The sequence below is a fragment of the Apodemus sylvaticus genome, chromosome 9 (genome assembly GCF_947179515.1).
Source record: "Apodemus sylvaticus chromosome 9, mApoSyl1.1, whole genome shotgun sequence".
Taxonomy (NCBI): Eukaryota; Metazoa; Chordata; class Mammalia; order Rodentia; family Muridae; genus Apodemus; species Apodemus sylvaticus.
Window position 1 is genome coordinate 53,027,388 of NC_067480.1, and position 18,769 is coordinate 53,046,156.

An 18,769-nucleotide genomic window follows, 5' to 3' on the forward strand; every position below is an offset into this window, starting at 1 on the left:
CTAAGGAAATAATGTCAGTAAACAAAAGATATTTGCATGTCTGTTTGTACTGCTGAACTACGTACTACAGCTAGGGTAGAGAGCCAGCCCCACAGAAACTATGGCACACCACATAATGTGGTATCAATGTTAACCATGAAAAAATATTAAATTCTGTCACCTGAAGCCAAACGAATGAAACAAAATATGACAGATATAGACAAGTGCCACATGTTCTTGCTCACGTGTTGAAACAAACAAACAAACAAACAAACAAACAAAATTGATTTAACGTAAGCAGAAAAAGAATTGCCAGGACTAGGAATGATGGCGGACTGGAGGCAAGAGCATCACGATGGAAGAACACGATGAAGCCATCGCATGCACAGACGTAAATACCTCCTGAGTTCAATGAGTTTACAGAAGTAAAATGAGCTGAAAGACGATGGCTAGAATGTCACATGACCTGTCATGATTCGGAGAAAAAAAATCTTCAAAATAGAAAAAACTCCTAAAAGGAAAGGCTCAGACCCAAAGGCCTGACTTTCCCTCCTAAAACACATTTCTTCTTTGCTATGTTCAGTATCAAAGAAAAATGCAGTAACACAAAATTAGTAACTTTTTAAAAACTAGTACTAGCTGCTGAGGCAGGAGGATTGCTATGAAGTTTAATGGTAGCTTGGTCCCACACTGAGTGTGAGGCCAGCTTAAGCCAGAGACACTGCCTCAAAAGCAAACATAAGAGCTGCAACTGTGAAACTTCACACAACACAGCAGATACAGACGTGTAGGATACGATCATACTTTGGTAAATGAGAGATCACTATTTGACAGTGGTTCTGCAAGATTTTATCACATGGTGAGTTGTATCTATCTATCTATCTTCGATTGAGTATCTTGGTAATGTTCATCCAAAAAACGTATTATTTCTTAGAATGTATCACTCTGTAAGGTCACAATCCTTGCTATGAGAAAAAATTGTATTTTTTAAGAAGACATACACAGGTTGACAGGTGAGCCCTAGGATTGTCCTGTCTTTACCTTCTCAGTGCCTGGATTTTTTTATGTGGTTCTGGGGAGTGGAACCCAGGCCCTGCAGCTCCCTATAAGCAAGCACTTCCTGGACTGAGCCATCTTCCTAGCCTTGCTTGATGACTATTAACAGCCTTCTGGGAACTGGAGGGCTGAGGAGATGGCTCAGTAGGGTACTTGCTGCCAAACCTGAAAATCTGAGATTGAACCTCAGAATCCACAGGATAGAAGGAGAGAATGAATTCCCACAGTTATCCTGACCTCCCTCATGTGTGACACAGCTTGCCCCATACACATAATAAATAAATGGATATTTAAAAGTTTAAAATAAAAAAAAAGACACTGTTCATATCAGACTTACTCATATACTAAAGGAAAGTCCATCTTGACACATTTCAAGGGGTGTGAGAACCACCCTAAAGATTCCTTGATATGTAAAATCTGATGTTCTGGGGGGGGGGAGGTTGTTGTTGTTGTTTTTGTTTTTTTGTTTTCAAGACAGGGTTTCTCTGCTTGCTTTGTAGACCAGAATGGCCTAAAACTCACAGAGATCCACCTGTCTCTCCCTTTAAAGTGCTAGATTTAAAAGCTGTGCCACTACCACTTAGCTAAATACAGATTCTCTTAAAACACAAGAGATAATTTTGTTACTGACACTGTCTTCCTAAGTGACAAAGTCATATTATTTTACAATGTGTATTTGTAAATACTTAGTGTTTTATAAATACTTCTGATATGTTATTTTTTTCTCTTTAGAATATTTTCCAGATAAATAATATTTATAGGACAAGAGGAAAGGCATGGTGACTAACCAGAATTCAGGAGTTTGATAACTTTTGAATTCTTGTCATTACATACTTCAGCGATATATTAAATGTATTTCCTGCTCTTTTTAACTATATTACGATAAAGTAAGCAATGAAGTAACATAAATGCCCTTTAACAATGAAAAAAAGAAGAATCCTTACTAAGGAATAATATCAGAATCAACCAATTATGTTCAACAAGAAAGTACAAGAATTAACAGAGAAGTTTCATTTTTAACCTCTCTAAAACCTTTTTTAGCAACATCTTAAATACACGAGCACACAATATAAAGCACAGGAACATAACTATTGTGTACTCCCTCACACTGCTGTGGCAAGTGTAAACTGCAGAATAGTAACAACAGTGAAAAAGCTAACAAGCAGTATGTACCAAGAGCCTCAACAGTGCTCTGATTAGTTTTCTATATTTTCTAATTAGTTGTAAGTTGTTATAAGTCTCCTAATTTTGAAAACATACAAGTCTAGTTTATACCCTGTGACTAGGAATTCTACAAGAAATGGAATTCCATCTATGAAAAATTTCAGAGTTACCTGACAAAATATTGGGCTGAAAAGATGACTCTGTGAATGGAAGTGCCTACCTGTCAAATGGCATAAGGACCTTCACTGTGTAATTTGTATGCTCTAAACAAATAGCTAGGCAAGAAACCAGAAGCAAATTATGACTTTAAATGGTCTCATGTATGTGTATAAATGCCTAAGCTGAAACGTCATCATACAAAAAAAAATAATGCTTTTAGATACTATAAACCCTGTAATTCTAGTTTCATCAAGACAAAGCCTATCCCCATGTGACAGTGAGTAGCTCCTTCTTTAAAGGGCTCTTCTGAGATTGGAGGATTTAGATATTTGCCTAGTTCCTAGACCAGGGTAGACGACTACTGAATGCTGTGGTACATACCCACATACAAATAACTAAACAGGCACAGAAATTTTCATAAGCAAAAGTAATAATAATAAAGTACCTTGCAGTTCTGTAGAAGTCGTATGAGATGTTCAAAGCAATTACTGTTGAGAAAAATAGCCTGAAGAACGGGCCTGTCTGTGCAATCTAACATCGCTGTGATGGTATCTATTAAAATAAAAACAAAATCTCTCATGTAAAAGTAAAAATTTGGAATGAAACATCTATTGCTATCATTTAAAAGTTAGACTTTTCAGTTGACAGACAGATGTATATTAATTTGGATATGAAGAGAAAACAATTGTTGTAATTAAGAAAAATGAACATTTTTTCTACTACTCTATGTAATTCAAGCTAGTTTAAATTTTACATATGACTGGCTTGCTAAGGTGTTCTAAAAGGCTCAAGTTCTATGTCTGATTTGCTATTAGTAAGCAGTATCTGTCTGATATTTAGTAGTCATATTTAAACACTATTAAATGAATAATGGCCCATAAAAGCAATGATAGCATTTCTCTCTCATTCCAACTGCAATGATAATCCAATCAAGAAATCATAGGATATCTGACATGAAAAATATAATAGTTCCTAATAAAAAAAGAATTCTATCTAACAGAAAATCAAACTGACTTTTAAACTCACAACTTAAAATAACTAAAGAAAATGACATTATAGCATATGAATTGAAAACTATACAATATATTTCTTAACTTCCTATATAAACATATATTGTAATTTATCACTTCAACAATATTTTATGGACATTTCTGAATTAATATATGTACATATGAATTTATACACCAATTCATTACTGTGTCTTATATCTGAATGGTGAGACATAAAAATTTTTACTCTCAGCTGGGTGGTGGCACACAATTTTAATCCCACCACTCGGGAGGCAAGGCCAGCCTGGTCATCAGATAGAGTTCCGGGACAGCCAAGGCCACACAGAAAAACCAGCTCAAAAACCAAAAAAGAAAGAAAGAGAGAGAGAGAGAGAGAGAGAGAGAGAGAGAGACAGAGAGAGAGAGACAGAGAGAGAGACAGAGAGAGAGAGAGAGAGAGAGAGAGAGAGAGAAAGAAAGAAAGAAAACCAGACCTTTTATTCTCATTTTTCTTACTAAGTCTTCTAGTTTAGTGTAATGACAATATATACCGCTGTAATGAATTCAGTTCTTTAACAATCTAACACAGGTAATACAACAACAATCATATAAAGCATCGATCATCGAAACTTCTAAATGCAGTGTGCATGAGACACGAGACATGTCATAGGAGCGCGATGCTGGAGTTCTGTACCTTGTTGTTCTATTTACACAACATAAATTACTCAGATAAAAGGAAACATTATTTTGTATTAGGTTATATATTTTAATTATAGTTATTGTCATTTCCAAATATTCATGCCTGCAATAAAACTACAAAAAGGATTTAGATGAACAAAAAAATAAGCAATACCCAATTGATGTGTCTAATCTGGACTCTAGAGTCACTTGTTTCTGGCATGGCTTCCTCGCTTCAGGATCACAAAGCTAACTACAGTCATGAGTCCTTGACTTTGCATGCAGTTCTGCTCAGTAGGAGCTCAGAGACTTTGGGAAACTTACTGCACATCTAAACCCCATCCATTCATCCTTTAGAAGAGAAGAATGAGTGGGCATCATCTATTGTCGATTAAAACAAGTGATGAAAAGTATGTGCTTCACTAATGCACTGTAACCAAAACAATAGTCAGTCATTTTGAAGGGGAAAAAAAGGAATCATAAATTGGCTAGAGAGTTAGCAAAGCATAGAAACCAGATATTCTTGCAAAGAGATACAAAAAGAAGAAAAAAAAAAAAGACACCAGGGCTCTCTGTGATGAATAGATATCTATCCTAAAGAACAGCAATGGTAGAGGCATTCACCAAATTAACTTTACTATACTAAAAATTACAAATGGTAATTCTAAAACGTATACTTCCTGGCAACTTTAGTCATAACTGATTTTGTTTTACCATAGACACTTTAATGGATTAGACTTTCAAAAAGGAATATAAACAAGAATTTCCTTGATAAAGTAAAAACGTAAACAAATCAGTTTCATACTAATCATTTGGAAATCAATAATCTAAATATTCATTATCTCAACTAAAAAGTCAACACCGTTAATACAACAGACCTGTATTTCAAAAGAAACTGAGAATAAGAAAGCAAATGTAAACTGAGGAAAGCCGTCACAGCACACTTACCGAGCATCCTAATCTGCAGAGCTATGAACCGGCTTTCCCACCGCCGGGACCTCCCCTGCTTAGGTAGAGCTGAGTGATCAGAATTGAGCAACTTAAAGTAGTTCTCCAGGATGGTACTGGTTTCCACCTGACGCTGGTCAGAGCTGCTGGTAAGAAGGATATGCACCACTTGTGTAAGGCACTTCAGAGTTAGCTCTCTCTTTCTACCCACTTCCTCAGGATCTCCTTCTTCCCAAGAATCACAATCAGACAAAACTCGCATAAGAACTTCCATGGTGGCTGGAGAAATTGCTTGCAAAGCATTCCTCTGAAACATTAAAGATAATAAAAGATAAAATTCAATCTAAAGGAGGTTTATATATTTACAATAAAAAGTTAGCAGACCTATGCATAACTTCTTTTAAGTAATTAACAAAGTTATTAATTGATAACAGCTATGTTCAATAGACAACACAAACGTTACCACTTAAGCCTGGCTTTGCTCACTACTAATCTGAAATCCACTTTCAATCCTCTGCAGCTAAAAGTAACATGCAAGACAGTTCTGCTCAGAAAACAAAGGACAAGAATCATGAAAAGGCTATTTTAAAAAAATGAACTGGGGTCTTTCTTTCTTTTTCTCTTTCTTTCCTCCTCTCCACCCCGAGTCTGGAGAGCAAACACAGTGCTTGGAGCCACCTTTATATCAGAAAGTATAAAATATTTTATAGTATATAAATATTTTATAAAAATATTTTTAAAAACATTTTATAAAATATAAAATATTAAGAGTCGACAGAGAATGGAGGGTAAGCAGGACCCTCAGAGGGTCTCAGCCCATGAACAGGTCTCAGTTTCTGTACCCGCTGCCTGCATTTACATTTCTTAACCAAAAATTTTTTTTTCTTAACAAAGAATTTTAAGACATCAATTTCAGCTAGGCATGGTGGCGCACATCTTTAATCCCGGCACTCAGGAGGCAGAGCCATCCTGGTCTACAGAGTGAGTTCCAGGACAGACAGGGATACACAGAGAAACCCTATCTTGAAAAAAAAAAATCAGTATCAATTTCATTAAACTTCTTTTAGGTTTTGCTATTTACAGGTAGATCCATGTCTCAAATAACTTAGTTATATAAAACTAACTGATTTACAAACATTTCTGAAACTCCTTATATTAAGCAAGTGGTTGCTGTTGAAATATAATGAAGCCAGGCCTGATAATATAGGCCTATGATCCCTGCTATTTTCTAAGGTTAAGGCAAGTGGACTAAAAAGCTCAAATCTTATGTGGGCTACAAAGGCTGATTTAGTGAGACTCTGCTCAAAACTCAATTGTGGAAAAAAATGGGCTGGGAGTGGGTGTATACAGTGCAATGTCTAGCATATGTGAAGCTGTATGGTCATGCAGGAGAAAAACTAATCTAATTAGTAGCCATAATTGTGCAATAGTCTGTAGGTAACTTGATCTCATTATTACCAATAATAATAAGCAATAAATAAACTTACAGAAGAAAAGTATTGACGTCACTTCAATCCCCCCTAAATCTTTACTAGAATCCCTAATGTCTCCCTGGATACATGGCTACCAAGAATAAAGGTCATACTGCCTACTACAGCTGCTGATAAGAAGGCACAGGAAGTGAGTGTTATCATCTAGACAGGTCTGCCCCTTTCACAGTCACAATGACGAGGTTTGGTAAAGGGGACACAGAAGGACTAAGCAGATGCAGTGGTACACATCTCTAATCCCAGGACCTGAGATGCAGAGGCACACAAGTCTTCAGGCTTTCAAGGCTAGCCCAATCTACAAATGCGTTCCAAGCCAGCCAAGGCTATACAGTGAGACTTGTCTTTAAAAGGGGGAGGATGAGGGAGGAAGAAGAAATAAGAGTGACGGCCTGAGCCTTAGTTCTCCTTCATGACCCCAGTTCTGTGTTCCAAATGACAACATTATGGTCCAAACTCTAGCAGCTACTGATGCTTAGAAGGAATCAAGAGTCCCTGCAGAGCCTAGATCCACCACACTACCTCCAAGCTGCTTACGACCTTTTTGCTTTCTTTCTTTCCCCTTAACTAGACAGGGGCTGAACCCAGGGCTGCCACAGGTGTATGCACAGTTTCACTAAGTGATGCCTACAATTCCACAACTGCACAGGTTTGTTTTTTCCAAAGATTTATTATACAGCGAATCAAAAATCGGACAAAAATCTAACTCCCTTAGTTTTTATCTAAGTATAGGCCACTTTGTTCATTGTTTCACCTTGAAAATGTGTCCTTTAGTACTGATAACTATTCTGTAAATGTCACTGCTTCCATATTCTAAATAAGAAAATCAAAAGACAAATAATTTTTCTGAGCTCAACCTCTGTGGGATGGACACAAGATTCAAAGCTAGGTCAACCCTTGTCCTTACTCGTAACAAAACACGACAGGCTCTCTTATGTGTAGTCTCAGATCTAAAAAGGCAATGGAAATTTCAATGGAAAATTCTAGCACAGTGCTTTGGAAAACACCTGTCATTAGATGTTTTTCTTTTACGATAGGATTATTTTTTTATCATCAAGTTGACTTGAAAGTCAACTAAGATTACCTTACCCTGACTTAAGACCCAGCAAGCAACCTTCCGACTTCAGTAAGTCTACCAGACTTACTGATCACAAAGATTCTAAGTAGTTTTTGTACATAAAACAATAAATTGAGTCTCTGTTATCTTTTATTTTTCATAGTAACTGTTCATTACAGAATTATCTTTGAGCTTCATAACAAATAAATTCTAACAAGAATGTCTCTAAGTACTCAAAGGGGAAAGAGATCCAAATAGGTTCTCCCTCAGTCAATGACAATACCACTCTTATTTTTTTCATATATATTTGTGAATTCCTATACACAATGGTAAAAAAATTATGAAAATTATGAGGTAGCAATTCAAAAGAAGAAAATCAGCTAATACAGCAAAGTGATGAGGCAGACATAAAGCAGAAGTAAGGCCAGCTGGTGGTGGTGACACAAGCCTTTAATCCCAGCATTGTGAGAAGAAGAGGCAGGCAGACCTCTGTGAGTTTGAGGCTAGCCTAGTCTACAAAGTAGTTCTAGGACAGCCAAGGCTACACACACACACAAAAATCCTGTCTCAGAAAAACAAAACAAACAAACAAACACACCAGAAATAAAATATGATTCATCTTAGGAAGGTGACTTCCTTCCATAAGGATCAAGAGAAGGCCACAAAACCAACAAGGAAGTCAAATAGAGACACTGGATTCTAAAAAGGGGACAGAATAAATAAACCAGAGAAAGAAATTTTAGCAACTATCTAAAAGTGATAGGTATGAATATGAACTGGATGTAAAGACCATTAAACAAATAGTATGATAATATAGATACAAACAAAAATAGAAAACATGTGGAGAGAATTTCAGCAGTAGGATAGCCAATCTTGGACTGGATGTATATACTAGAAAACACTTGAATATACCTATACACATTAGATACATTAATTAAAAGGAATCAGTCACCCTGGCACTAAAGAACATGCCTGTAATTCCAGCCTTCACAAGAGGCAGGAGGATCCTATGTTCAAGGCCAGCATAGGGTTACATATTTAAATCCTATCTCAAAATACAATCTTAGAAAAAAAAAGGAGGGATTATACATAAATATATCAAATAATCGGTTTATGCATTTACTTGAGAATAAAACAGTCACCTCCTAAGTCTACAAACAAAACAGTAAGCTGTAACCCAGTATCCCTACTTGGGCTTCCTGGTGGATTATAGGGACTTCTCATCACCTGCTGGAAGATAAAGATAAAGAACAACTTCCTGTGGCTATACAATTAAAAGTTCTTACTCATATTAAAAAAAAGAGCCTCTGTGAGAGCTCTCAAGTGTAGAAATATCTAAATATCGACTTCCAAGGTGCCTTACTGAACACAGACAAGAATAGTTCTAAATATCCAAGGTGATCAAGTAATAAACACAGTATCAATTAAATTTTATATTTAAATGAGATTAAAGCATTTCAAGAATACTGAATTCTAGGTTTTTAAATAAAATTATAATCCAAACTTGTAATTTGATATATGTACAAGAATGCTCCATGTAAAATAAAAAGACTACTATTTCAAAGCAGGAAGACAGAAAGAAAAGAAGAGGAATCCAGGTATGGTGGCTGTGATGACTGTATATGCTTGGCCCAGGGAGTGGCACTATTAGGAGGTATAGCCTTGTTGGAGAGTAAGTGTGTCATTGTGGGCGTGGGCTTCAATATTCTTGTCCTGGCTGCCTGGAAGCCAGTCTTCTGCTAGCTACCTTCAGAATAAGAGGTGGAAATCTCAGCTCCTCCAGCCCCATGCCTGCCTGGATGCTGCCATGCTCCTGCCTTGATGATAATGGACTGAACCTCTAAAGCAGTAAGCACTCCTCAATTAAATGTCATCCTTACAAAAATTTCCTTGGTCAGTTCCTGCTCACATCAGTAAAACTCTAAGACAGTGGCGCACAGCTGGGCGGTGGTAGTGCACACCTATAATCACAGCACTCTGGGAGGCAGAGGCAGGTGGATTTCTGAGTTCAAGGCCTGAGTGAGTTCCAGGACAGCCAGAGCTATACAGAGAAACTCTGTCTCGAAAAAAACCAAATCCAATAAAAAAGAAAAGACAAGACAAGACAGTGGCACACACCTGGTTTTAACCAGCACTGGAGATGCAGAGACAGTCAGATCTCTTTGAGTTTCAGGACAGCCTGGGGTGCTGCACAGAAGAAACTGTCTCAAAAGAACAACAACAACAACAACAAGAAAGTTTTAGAAAAGAAAAAAAAGAAAGAAGAGAAGAAAGAAAAGGGAGAAGGCAGAAATTCAAAGAATCTATAAACTTGAATAAATACATTTATTTCTAGTAGTCTCTATTTGAAATTTAGTATTTCATTCAATTTTAAATGTAAACAACAAAACACAGCACTATAAACACTACTTGTGATTCTGTCACCAATAAAAATTCTATGTACTATCCTATTGTTATAGATGTTATGGCATAACAAGATCCTGCATAGCCTATCAAAGGTTGGCCCTTCCTAGGTCATATACACTGTTCTTTCAAAATCCTAGGCTCAAGGAATCCTCCTGTCAACTTCCTGCACAGCTCTGACGACAGCTTCATAGCACAAGCCTTACTCACTGCCATATCCTGTTGTTTTACACATTATGAAAACCCAGAGTGGGGCTAGAATATAGCTCAATAGCATGAGTATTTGCCTATATCGTGTATGGGGCCATAAATTCAATCTCAGGACCATATAAAACACACACACACACACACAAGTGGCAGGTGTGGTGGCTCACCCCTTTAATCCCAGAACTCAGAAGGCAGAGGCAGGAGGATCTCTGTGAGTTTGAAGTCAGCATGGTCTACAAATCGAGTTCCAGGACAGTCAGGGCTGTTAGACAGAGAAACCCTGTCTTAAAAAAAAACAAAAAAAAACCCAAAACAACAACAACAAAAAAACAAGAAACAAAACACACACACACACACACACACAATGTCATAAATTTGTTTTCTTACCATTTCAGCAAATTTCAGATTAGTTTGTCTTTTATTAATATGTATTTTACTTTAGACATACAAGAAATTCTAATAAGGGGACTTTACCAAATTCCAAAAGGGGTATGCAACACAATTGTACATAAAGGATAAAGAATCTCTAGTTTAAACTGCATGGCTTAAGAAAACATGTACAATGTTCTCTCTGAATTGTCATTAGGCTGTTGGCAACTAGTAATTGTACTTAGCTTGCCAGAGACATACTTTTTAAGATATCAAGCACAGAAAAACTAGAAATTCAATTTTGTAAACAATGAAGTTAGTTGGGTTTGCTGGAACATGCATAAATAGTTATATAAATATATTTAATGATTGCAAATAGGCAACACAGAGTGACTAAATTTTATTTCTTCACACCTATAAGGCTATTTGCCGCTATACTTTAAAATAATAAGCAGTAACTAAAATCCAAAAGAAATAAAAAGTTAAATTACCAAAATTTATCCAATCTATTAATCCAGTAATATTGTCAGTGTTTATGTTACTTAAGTTTTTAACAAAGATTTTAAGAAGTTTAGTTTTAAACAAACTATAAATTTAAAAGTTATATGAAGCAGTGAGTTATAAAGACACAGAGACTACATTAAGTAAATCCATGGAGAGACTTTTGTGCTGTTAACTACTATATATTAACTTTCAACTGTCCTCACCTGCCCACCGGCTACAATGGCTCCAAAGAGATGCAATAAGCAACACTTAAGACTTTCCTTGAGATGTTCACTTTCCTGAAAACATTCTGTGAATATAATACACAAATAAACAAATAAATAAGATTTCTATTTCAGAACACAATTCATGTCTAAGGAATGCTTGAAATTGACACATAAAGACCTATATGTGAAAAGGCTAAAATTTGTTGAAAGGAAAGGCTGACAAGCATCTGTTATGTTTCATTTAATTCCCATAGTAATCCATATAAGGGCATCTTATCCCATTATGAATAAGCTACTATAAGTTATTATCTCATCTAAAGGAGCATGGTTACTAAGTAGCAGAACAAGAACTTACCCCGTTCCTAAATTAAATTTACTTCTATTTGTTTTAGCAACTGACCTTTACTTTAATGAATTAAAAAATAGAAGAGTTAAATAAAAAGATTTACTAAATCAACTCCAAGGATCACTTTCTAAACTTATAGCACCTACATGTGTTTTAGCATAATACAACTTTTTGCTATTTTTAAATCGTATATAAAGTCACATTTCAAAGAAAATTAAGGCAGCAAAACAAAACAATTAAAAAGTTTCCTTTTGACCAGGTCCTCAATTTACCAACATTTCTCTACTTTAAAAAAATATTTTTTAAAGAAAAAAAAATAGCTGTATAATATACAGTCTTTCTCAGGAATTCAGGTTCCTGACCCTGGTTCCAGGACCCTCAACTCAGAATACAAAAGGCCACAGATGTTCAAGCTCCTAAACAAAATGATGCAGAATTTTCTTGGGACCTACACCAATCCTATATATATGTTAAACCATTTCAGATTACAGAGGCCATCTAAGATGATGTAAAAGTAGTAAGTAACTGTAACACTGCACTGCTTAGGAGGTGAAAACAAGAAAAAGTCTGGACACGTATAGACGCAATTTCTTTCCCACTACATAATTTCAAGCTAGTTAGGTGTATCTGCAAATGTGGAACTCACAGATATGGAAAGCTGACTGTCCTGAACATATTTTTACCTTTTAAATTTAATATAATATGGATATTACCACAATTCAATAGATAATCTACCTTATTCATCTTTATTTCCAAAGCTTAAAATAAAATCAACATAATGAGAACTTCTTTAAGCAGTCTTCCTTGATCCATACCCCTGAGTTCTCATTACCCAGTTCTCTACTGACTGTTGTCCCCACTGATTTGGTGTTAAGTTCATGTGCATGTATGTGGTTCTGCTTGACAATGCCCCTGGAACACTGGAATCACAGGCATGTGCTACGATGTAGGTCCTCATGTTTGCACACCAAATACTTTACTGACTCAGCCATCTGCCCAGCCCTTGTTTGTCCTTTCTTTTTACAATCTTGTAATAAATACCATTTGTCCTTATTACATTCTCACAATGTCAAATATCCAATTTCATATACAACACTACCAAATACAGCTATGAAATGTTCTAACAGAAAATTGGAATTAAAAAATTAAGCTGTTACAACTGTGCTGCAAGAATTGCCATACACATGTTTTCCTGTTTTAAACAGTATAAAATGACCAAATAGGTCCCAGAAATCAGGTCAGAAAACTGTCATATATAGAAGAAGGCAAACAAATCACTTCAAATTTGATTTTAGGGATACTTTCAAAATTACTGCGGAGAATGGGAAGACTCCAAAAGACCAGCTTAGGGACCAGAAATAAATAATAGTAAAGGTGACTGAAATCTGCAAAACAGAATAATGGAAGAGCAAAAATTATACAAAGTGCTCCAAAAATACATGTAGCATTTGGTTTGTGTCTGAATAACAATCCTCATAAGATAATATAAAATTCCACAAGAAGTCAAAAAGCTCTACAAAGATGGGGTAAGCAGAACTGTCTTATAATCTTACAGTATGATATAAGGTGAGTGTTTCATTCAACCACAGGGAATTATAAGAAAAGAAATAGTATAAAGGATATGAACAATATATACCATATATTATCTAATCTACAGCTCGCTAGGAAGGGCAGTGAGATGAGTCAGCAGGTAAAGTCAACCACTGCCAAGTCTGTCGGCCTAAACTCAACATCAGGAGTCACAGGTAAACCAACTACCTTCCTCTGATGCTCACATGCATGTAGCTATGTGCAACACATGAAAACGGAGAATTTTTTTAATTTTCAAAGTATACTAAGATGAGTTGTATTACTGTCTGGCAAAACATACAACAAATATTATTTCAGGTAGGGATGAACATTTTGATACCAAAAAACAAGAACAAAACAAACAAAAAGACCATGTTTTCTAACAAAGTATCAAAATAAAGTTATCTGAAAACCTTTTGTATGACTATTGTACCAAAAGTGGAAAAAAAATCTGTCCTATCCAAAAGCTATGAAAAAGAAGGTTATTTTGAAAGGCACACACAAAAATCTCCACAAGTTACCTACTTTTGATCATTCAAAGCATACATCCGTCCCCAAGTCAACCTCAATGTCTTCAGAATGTTCCAGAACAAGTAAGCATGATCACTTCACCCTACCAATATCCTCCACCCTAAGTCAACCATTTTAAAAACAACAACAACAATAAGGTAATAATAAACTATTCTATTTTGAAGTCAAAGCCAATAAACATCAATCAAACAATTTTTGAAGACAATGTATGATACTGAAACAGACAACTCAACACCTTGACTGGCCTGGTAGAGAGAAAAGGGCCTATTATGTTCCACTAGTTTCTATCTAGAAGGTTTTGGATATTGCCAACAAATTGGAATCATTTGAGGCCCCAAATCATCTAACACAGCCTTTCAATTTCCTGGCTCACAGAATATACAGAAGTATCATATCTGAGAGTCATGTGATTCAGGGCATTGATCCAATCAAAGCCACTCAGATCCTTCTTAAATCCTACCAACTAGAAAACAGCTTAGCACCTTCAGGAAACTAACTGGATACTGTACACTTTGGGTTTCTATTTATGACATTATGGATAAGCATCTAAATGAAAAAAAAAAAAAAAAGGAACCAAGCTTTCCTTCATGGGAATAAGAAGAGAAGTCTTATGATAAATTAAAAGTTTTACTCAGGGCTTGGTCCTTAGGGGTTACCCCAACCTGCTGACCTTTTAAACAGTGTGTTACCTGTTGGTTAACAGGGTTACCAACAGGTGTGTAACCCTGAAATTCTCAACTATACCCTAAGTCAAAGCTATCTATCTGCTTGCAGGATATTTATCAAAATTGGCTAAGTTGCCCAAGGGTTGACAGGATACATCAGAACAGTAGCTGTAGCCTCTAATCCCAGCACTTGGGAGGCAGACACAGTCTATAAGTTCAAAGACAACCTGTTCTACTGAGTTCTAGGACAGCCAGAACTTTGTATAGATACCCTGGTTCTAAGAGCCAACCAACCAACCAAAAACAAAAAAAGAACAAAACAACAAAAACAGTGGCTGTCACGGCTCTCTTCATAGAAAGTGCCCCTAAATTTACTTGCACTCCCCACTGCCTCCTTATACTTTACAGCAAACAACCTGTCTACTAACACCCAAATCTAAATCTAACGGTTTAGATATTCTTTTATGTTACCAAACATGGCTACTCAGTAACTGAAATATTTTTGCAACAATGCTTCACCTCAACTCCTCCACTTTACTTCCTACCCCAGAGTATGGTTTACCTTACTCAAAGTTCACAGAGGTAATATGGCTCACTGACAGAAGTTCCTATGTAAGAAACGAAGAATAAACCAGCTGCATAATTTTTCCCCGTACAGATATCACAGAAGCCTGATCACTGCCACCCAGAAATCAGCACAGCTGGTTACAAGAGCAGGCTTAATTTACGCTGTCACTTAAGCAGGGCAAATGGGCAACGATGGCTACTGACTGTCATGGTAATGCATACACACACACTGCCCTCTGAAGGACAGGATTTACCCTCCCTCTAAAAACAGTTTCATCAACAGATTCCAACTTCATTAGAGACAATACATCTGCTGGCTGAAACAACAGCAGTCCATTAACAGGCTGTCTAATAAGTCAGAAAAAAAAAAAAAAAAACTTAGGAAACCAACAGCAGCCCAACAGGCCACAGTCTATCCTTTAGGGAGACCAAGATCTTGGTGATTCTTGCCCAGGACAAATGGAGGCCTTCCAACTCAACTTGAAAAGGCTACTAAAGTATTTGTAGACCTCTTTCAGGAAAATATTCCTCCATCTGGCTTCTCAAGAGCTCTTCAAATATAAAGTGCCTTCGTTTGCTTCCCAAGTCACTCACTCTATACCCAAATCTCTGGGAATTTGGTGTTATCTTCATGGCAATTAGAGACCCTATTCTTCTAAAAAAAAGTAGAACATTTTAATCTAAGCATAAAGTTATTTTTAAAACATGATGCCTGGATATTTAGCATATCCGAAGGACAAGATTATCAATAGCCCTCCTCAGACTTTAGATAGAGACTAACGCCTTCTGAAGTGATTTATCAATGCCCTTTTTATATGTAGATCTGTTCCTTGAAGAGGAAGACCACTTTTCAATTTGCTTCTAAGTATAACACATTCCAACAAGGTTATAAAAATCACAGGTTATAGAGACTGATAAAGGGTTATGGAGGCTGCCTAAACTGCTTTTCAATGTGGAAAACAGTGCTCATATGAATTTACATGGAGAAGCCTCAGGGCCAACAATTTACTGGCTCACTCACTCGCTCTTTCTCTTTTCCCATTTATGTATTTACCAGACTGGGAAAGAGGCACATGTTTGTTATGGCACAGGTATGGACGTCAGAGGACCACCTGGGGAGGAGAATCATTCTTTTGTGAAGATGTGGCCACTGGTGGGATTCTCATGCTCCAGTGAATGGCTTTGCTATCAAGCACACATGGGCAGCACTAACTGGAGTTGGCAGTTTATTTAAAAGACAGACAGACAGACAAAGCTGTGAAGGGTATGATTTGAAGAAAACGTGGGAGGAGTTGAAGGAAAGAAATGGGGGTAAATATATTTCATTGCATATGTACATGAAATTCTCAATGATAACAAAAAAAGTTTCAGAAAAAGCTATCTATGCCTTGTTAGCTGTATTTAGTTCTGGCCAGTCTTTGTCTTTTTGTACCCAAGTTAATAAATAGTTCTCTTGGGGCTGGAGAGATGGCTCTGGGGTTAAAAGCATGCAAAGGAGCTGGGTTTGATCCAAGTACCCATACTGTGGTTCAGAGGCATCTTTAATTTCATTTCCAGAAGATCTGATATCCTCTTCTGACCTCCAACAGGTAGGTACCAAACACATATGCAGTACATATGCATGCATACATATACACATGCATGCATACATATACATACATACAGGTAAAACATTCACATAAAATAACTAGATCTAATTTTTAAAAACCAAAAATTAAAAGATAAAAATTGTTATTCATATAGGTCCAAACTATGCTCATGACAATAAAAATGAAAGTGGATCTATAGACTTTTACCCACCCACACTATTTGTGAACTTCTACAGTAGAAGCTCCTCTTCAAGGTGATGACTAAGGTCCATTACCATAATACACTGATTATGCCACAGTTAGTTCTTTTACCATAAACCTGATTGCTAGATAGGCTTTCCCTAATACTTTACTAACTCAGCTTGAAATCAAAAGGGCAAGGCTAGAGTGTTCAAAACATGAGACAAAGACGGCAGTGCTGGGGTACACTAGCCCTGCCTTTCCAGCAGTCCTCTCACAGCAATAAACTAATCAAGTCATCAGGAAATTCTCAAATCGGAGATAAAGACAAATGGATGACTAACAAATGCTGTTTAAGGCAGAAAGCCATTTAATATTGGGAACAACAGATCCACACCTGCTGTTATGTATCTAGGATGGACCTCTCAGTTTACTTCAAAATATTATTGCCTTTGACCCATGAGAACTGTTTGTTACTGAGCAGGTTGTGGAAATGAGAATACCTGGGTCAGCTCCTAAAGATACTCTGAGGCACTATCCTTCCATTTTTGCTGCTCTTAGGATGAACTTGCAAGTATAGTCTAGGATTTCCGAATATATGGTCAAAAAGTAAAATTTCTGATTATCCTGCTAATTCCTGCTAACAATTTAGCTTTTGTTAGACAACTGATTATGCCACTGTAGAGATCAAACACAACTTATCTTTGCTAAGCTGCAAACAAGTAGAAGTCCCATGTAGAACAGGACAATTAGATTGGTTCACTGTACTCTAGAACAAAGGCACTCTGAGTGTCTGATATTCTAGCTAGTACCTTCACTAAACTGCTAAACACAAAGACCCTCTCCCATCAAAAGTCTATAAATGCATTTTTCTTTGCTCTCTGTGTTTTTGCTGGTACTCCTACTCCAGCTTCCCCAGCAGGAGGTGAACAGCATCCAGCATCACTAAGGGATGACTGAAATACTATTCAGTGCATATCTCTAGTGAATCTTGAATCTTTACTACTTAAAAGTTTTTATTCCATGTACAGATACAGAGAATGACATTTTAGTATATTAAAATTCTTATTACATATATTTAGGAAGCTATACATTATATAGCGCAGGGAATTTCTCTTAATTCTAAATTACAAATGAGTTTTTTAAAGCAACTGTACAAAAGCATTGCTTTAAACACCATCATCACCCAACAAGAGGCACTTGTACTTCGATTAAGGTTGAATATTTTATGTATGTGCTTGGTTATTACCTCATCTATACTACATACAAAAGTAGGTTCAAGATCCAGAGATGGATGGTAGATTAAAAGGTGTTTGCCACCAAGACAAACAACCTGAGCTTGATCCCAGGACCACATGTTAGGGAGAACCAACCCCTGCAAACTGTCCTCTGACCTCCACACAAGCAAATTGTGGCACAGTCAACACAAACACGGACAAATAAATAAATCATTTTCTAAAATCCTTTTTAATGAAAAAACAAAACATAGGCTCAATCTACGTTGGATACTCCCTCTCCTGGTAAACTTAAAGTCTCAAACCAAGGACTAGTGACTGGCTGGGAACCTATTCCAATCCAAGCAGACCTGGCCCTCAGGCTCTCACACCTTGCCCCTCCCTAAACTTCTCCAGTCCAGGAGAAGCTTCTTCCTCTATAACCCATCCACTTTGACTACGCTGGTTCTCTTTGTCTACCCTGTACTCTCCTGGCATTCGCCTCCCCCCACCCACCCACTCCCCTCAAGTGCTGGCTCAGACTGGCCATGATCACTCTGGACTCTTCCAGATTCCTCTGGCTATGCTCTCCCTTTTATCTACAATAAACTTTCTCCTCCACCATACTTTGGAGGAGTCATGTTCCTACATTTCATTTCATTTTTCTTTCTTTCTTTCTTTCTTTCTTTCTTTCTTTCTTTCTTTCTTTCTTTCTTTCTCTCTTTCTCTCTCTCTCTCTCTCTCTCTCTCTCTCTCTCTCTCTCTCTCTTCCTTCCTTCCTTCCTCTCTCTCTCTTCCTTCCTTCCTTCCTTCCTTCCTTTTGTTCCTTCCTTCCTTCCTTTCTTTTTCATTTGTTTTTTTCAGTGGATAACTTTGGAAGTGGATCTCTAGATTTTCCAAGA

The 18,769-nt window shown here is 36.8% G+C and overlaps 1 protein-coding gene across 3 annotated transcripts in view; it reads right to left on the bottom strand.

The window, feature by feature from the left end:
- Nbeal1 (neurobeachin like 1) overlaps positions 1-18,769 on the bottom strand; it is a 149,051-nt gene that overhangs the window by 101,566 nt on the left and 28,716 nt on the right. For all 3 annotated transcript variants that reach the window (XM_052192133.1, XM_052192131.1, XM_052192132.1), the window contains exons 8-10: positions 11,204-11,289; positions 4,974-5,280; positions 2,804-2,910 (exon numbers count right to left, since the gene is read on the bottom strand). In XM_052192133.1, coding sequence (XP_052048093.1) covers positions 2,804-2,910; positions 4,974-5,280; positions 11,204-11,289 — 500 coding nt within the window. The remainder of the gene's footprint in view (positions 1-2,803; positions 2,911-4,973; positions 5,281-11,203; positions 11,290-18,769) is intronic.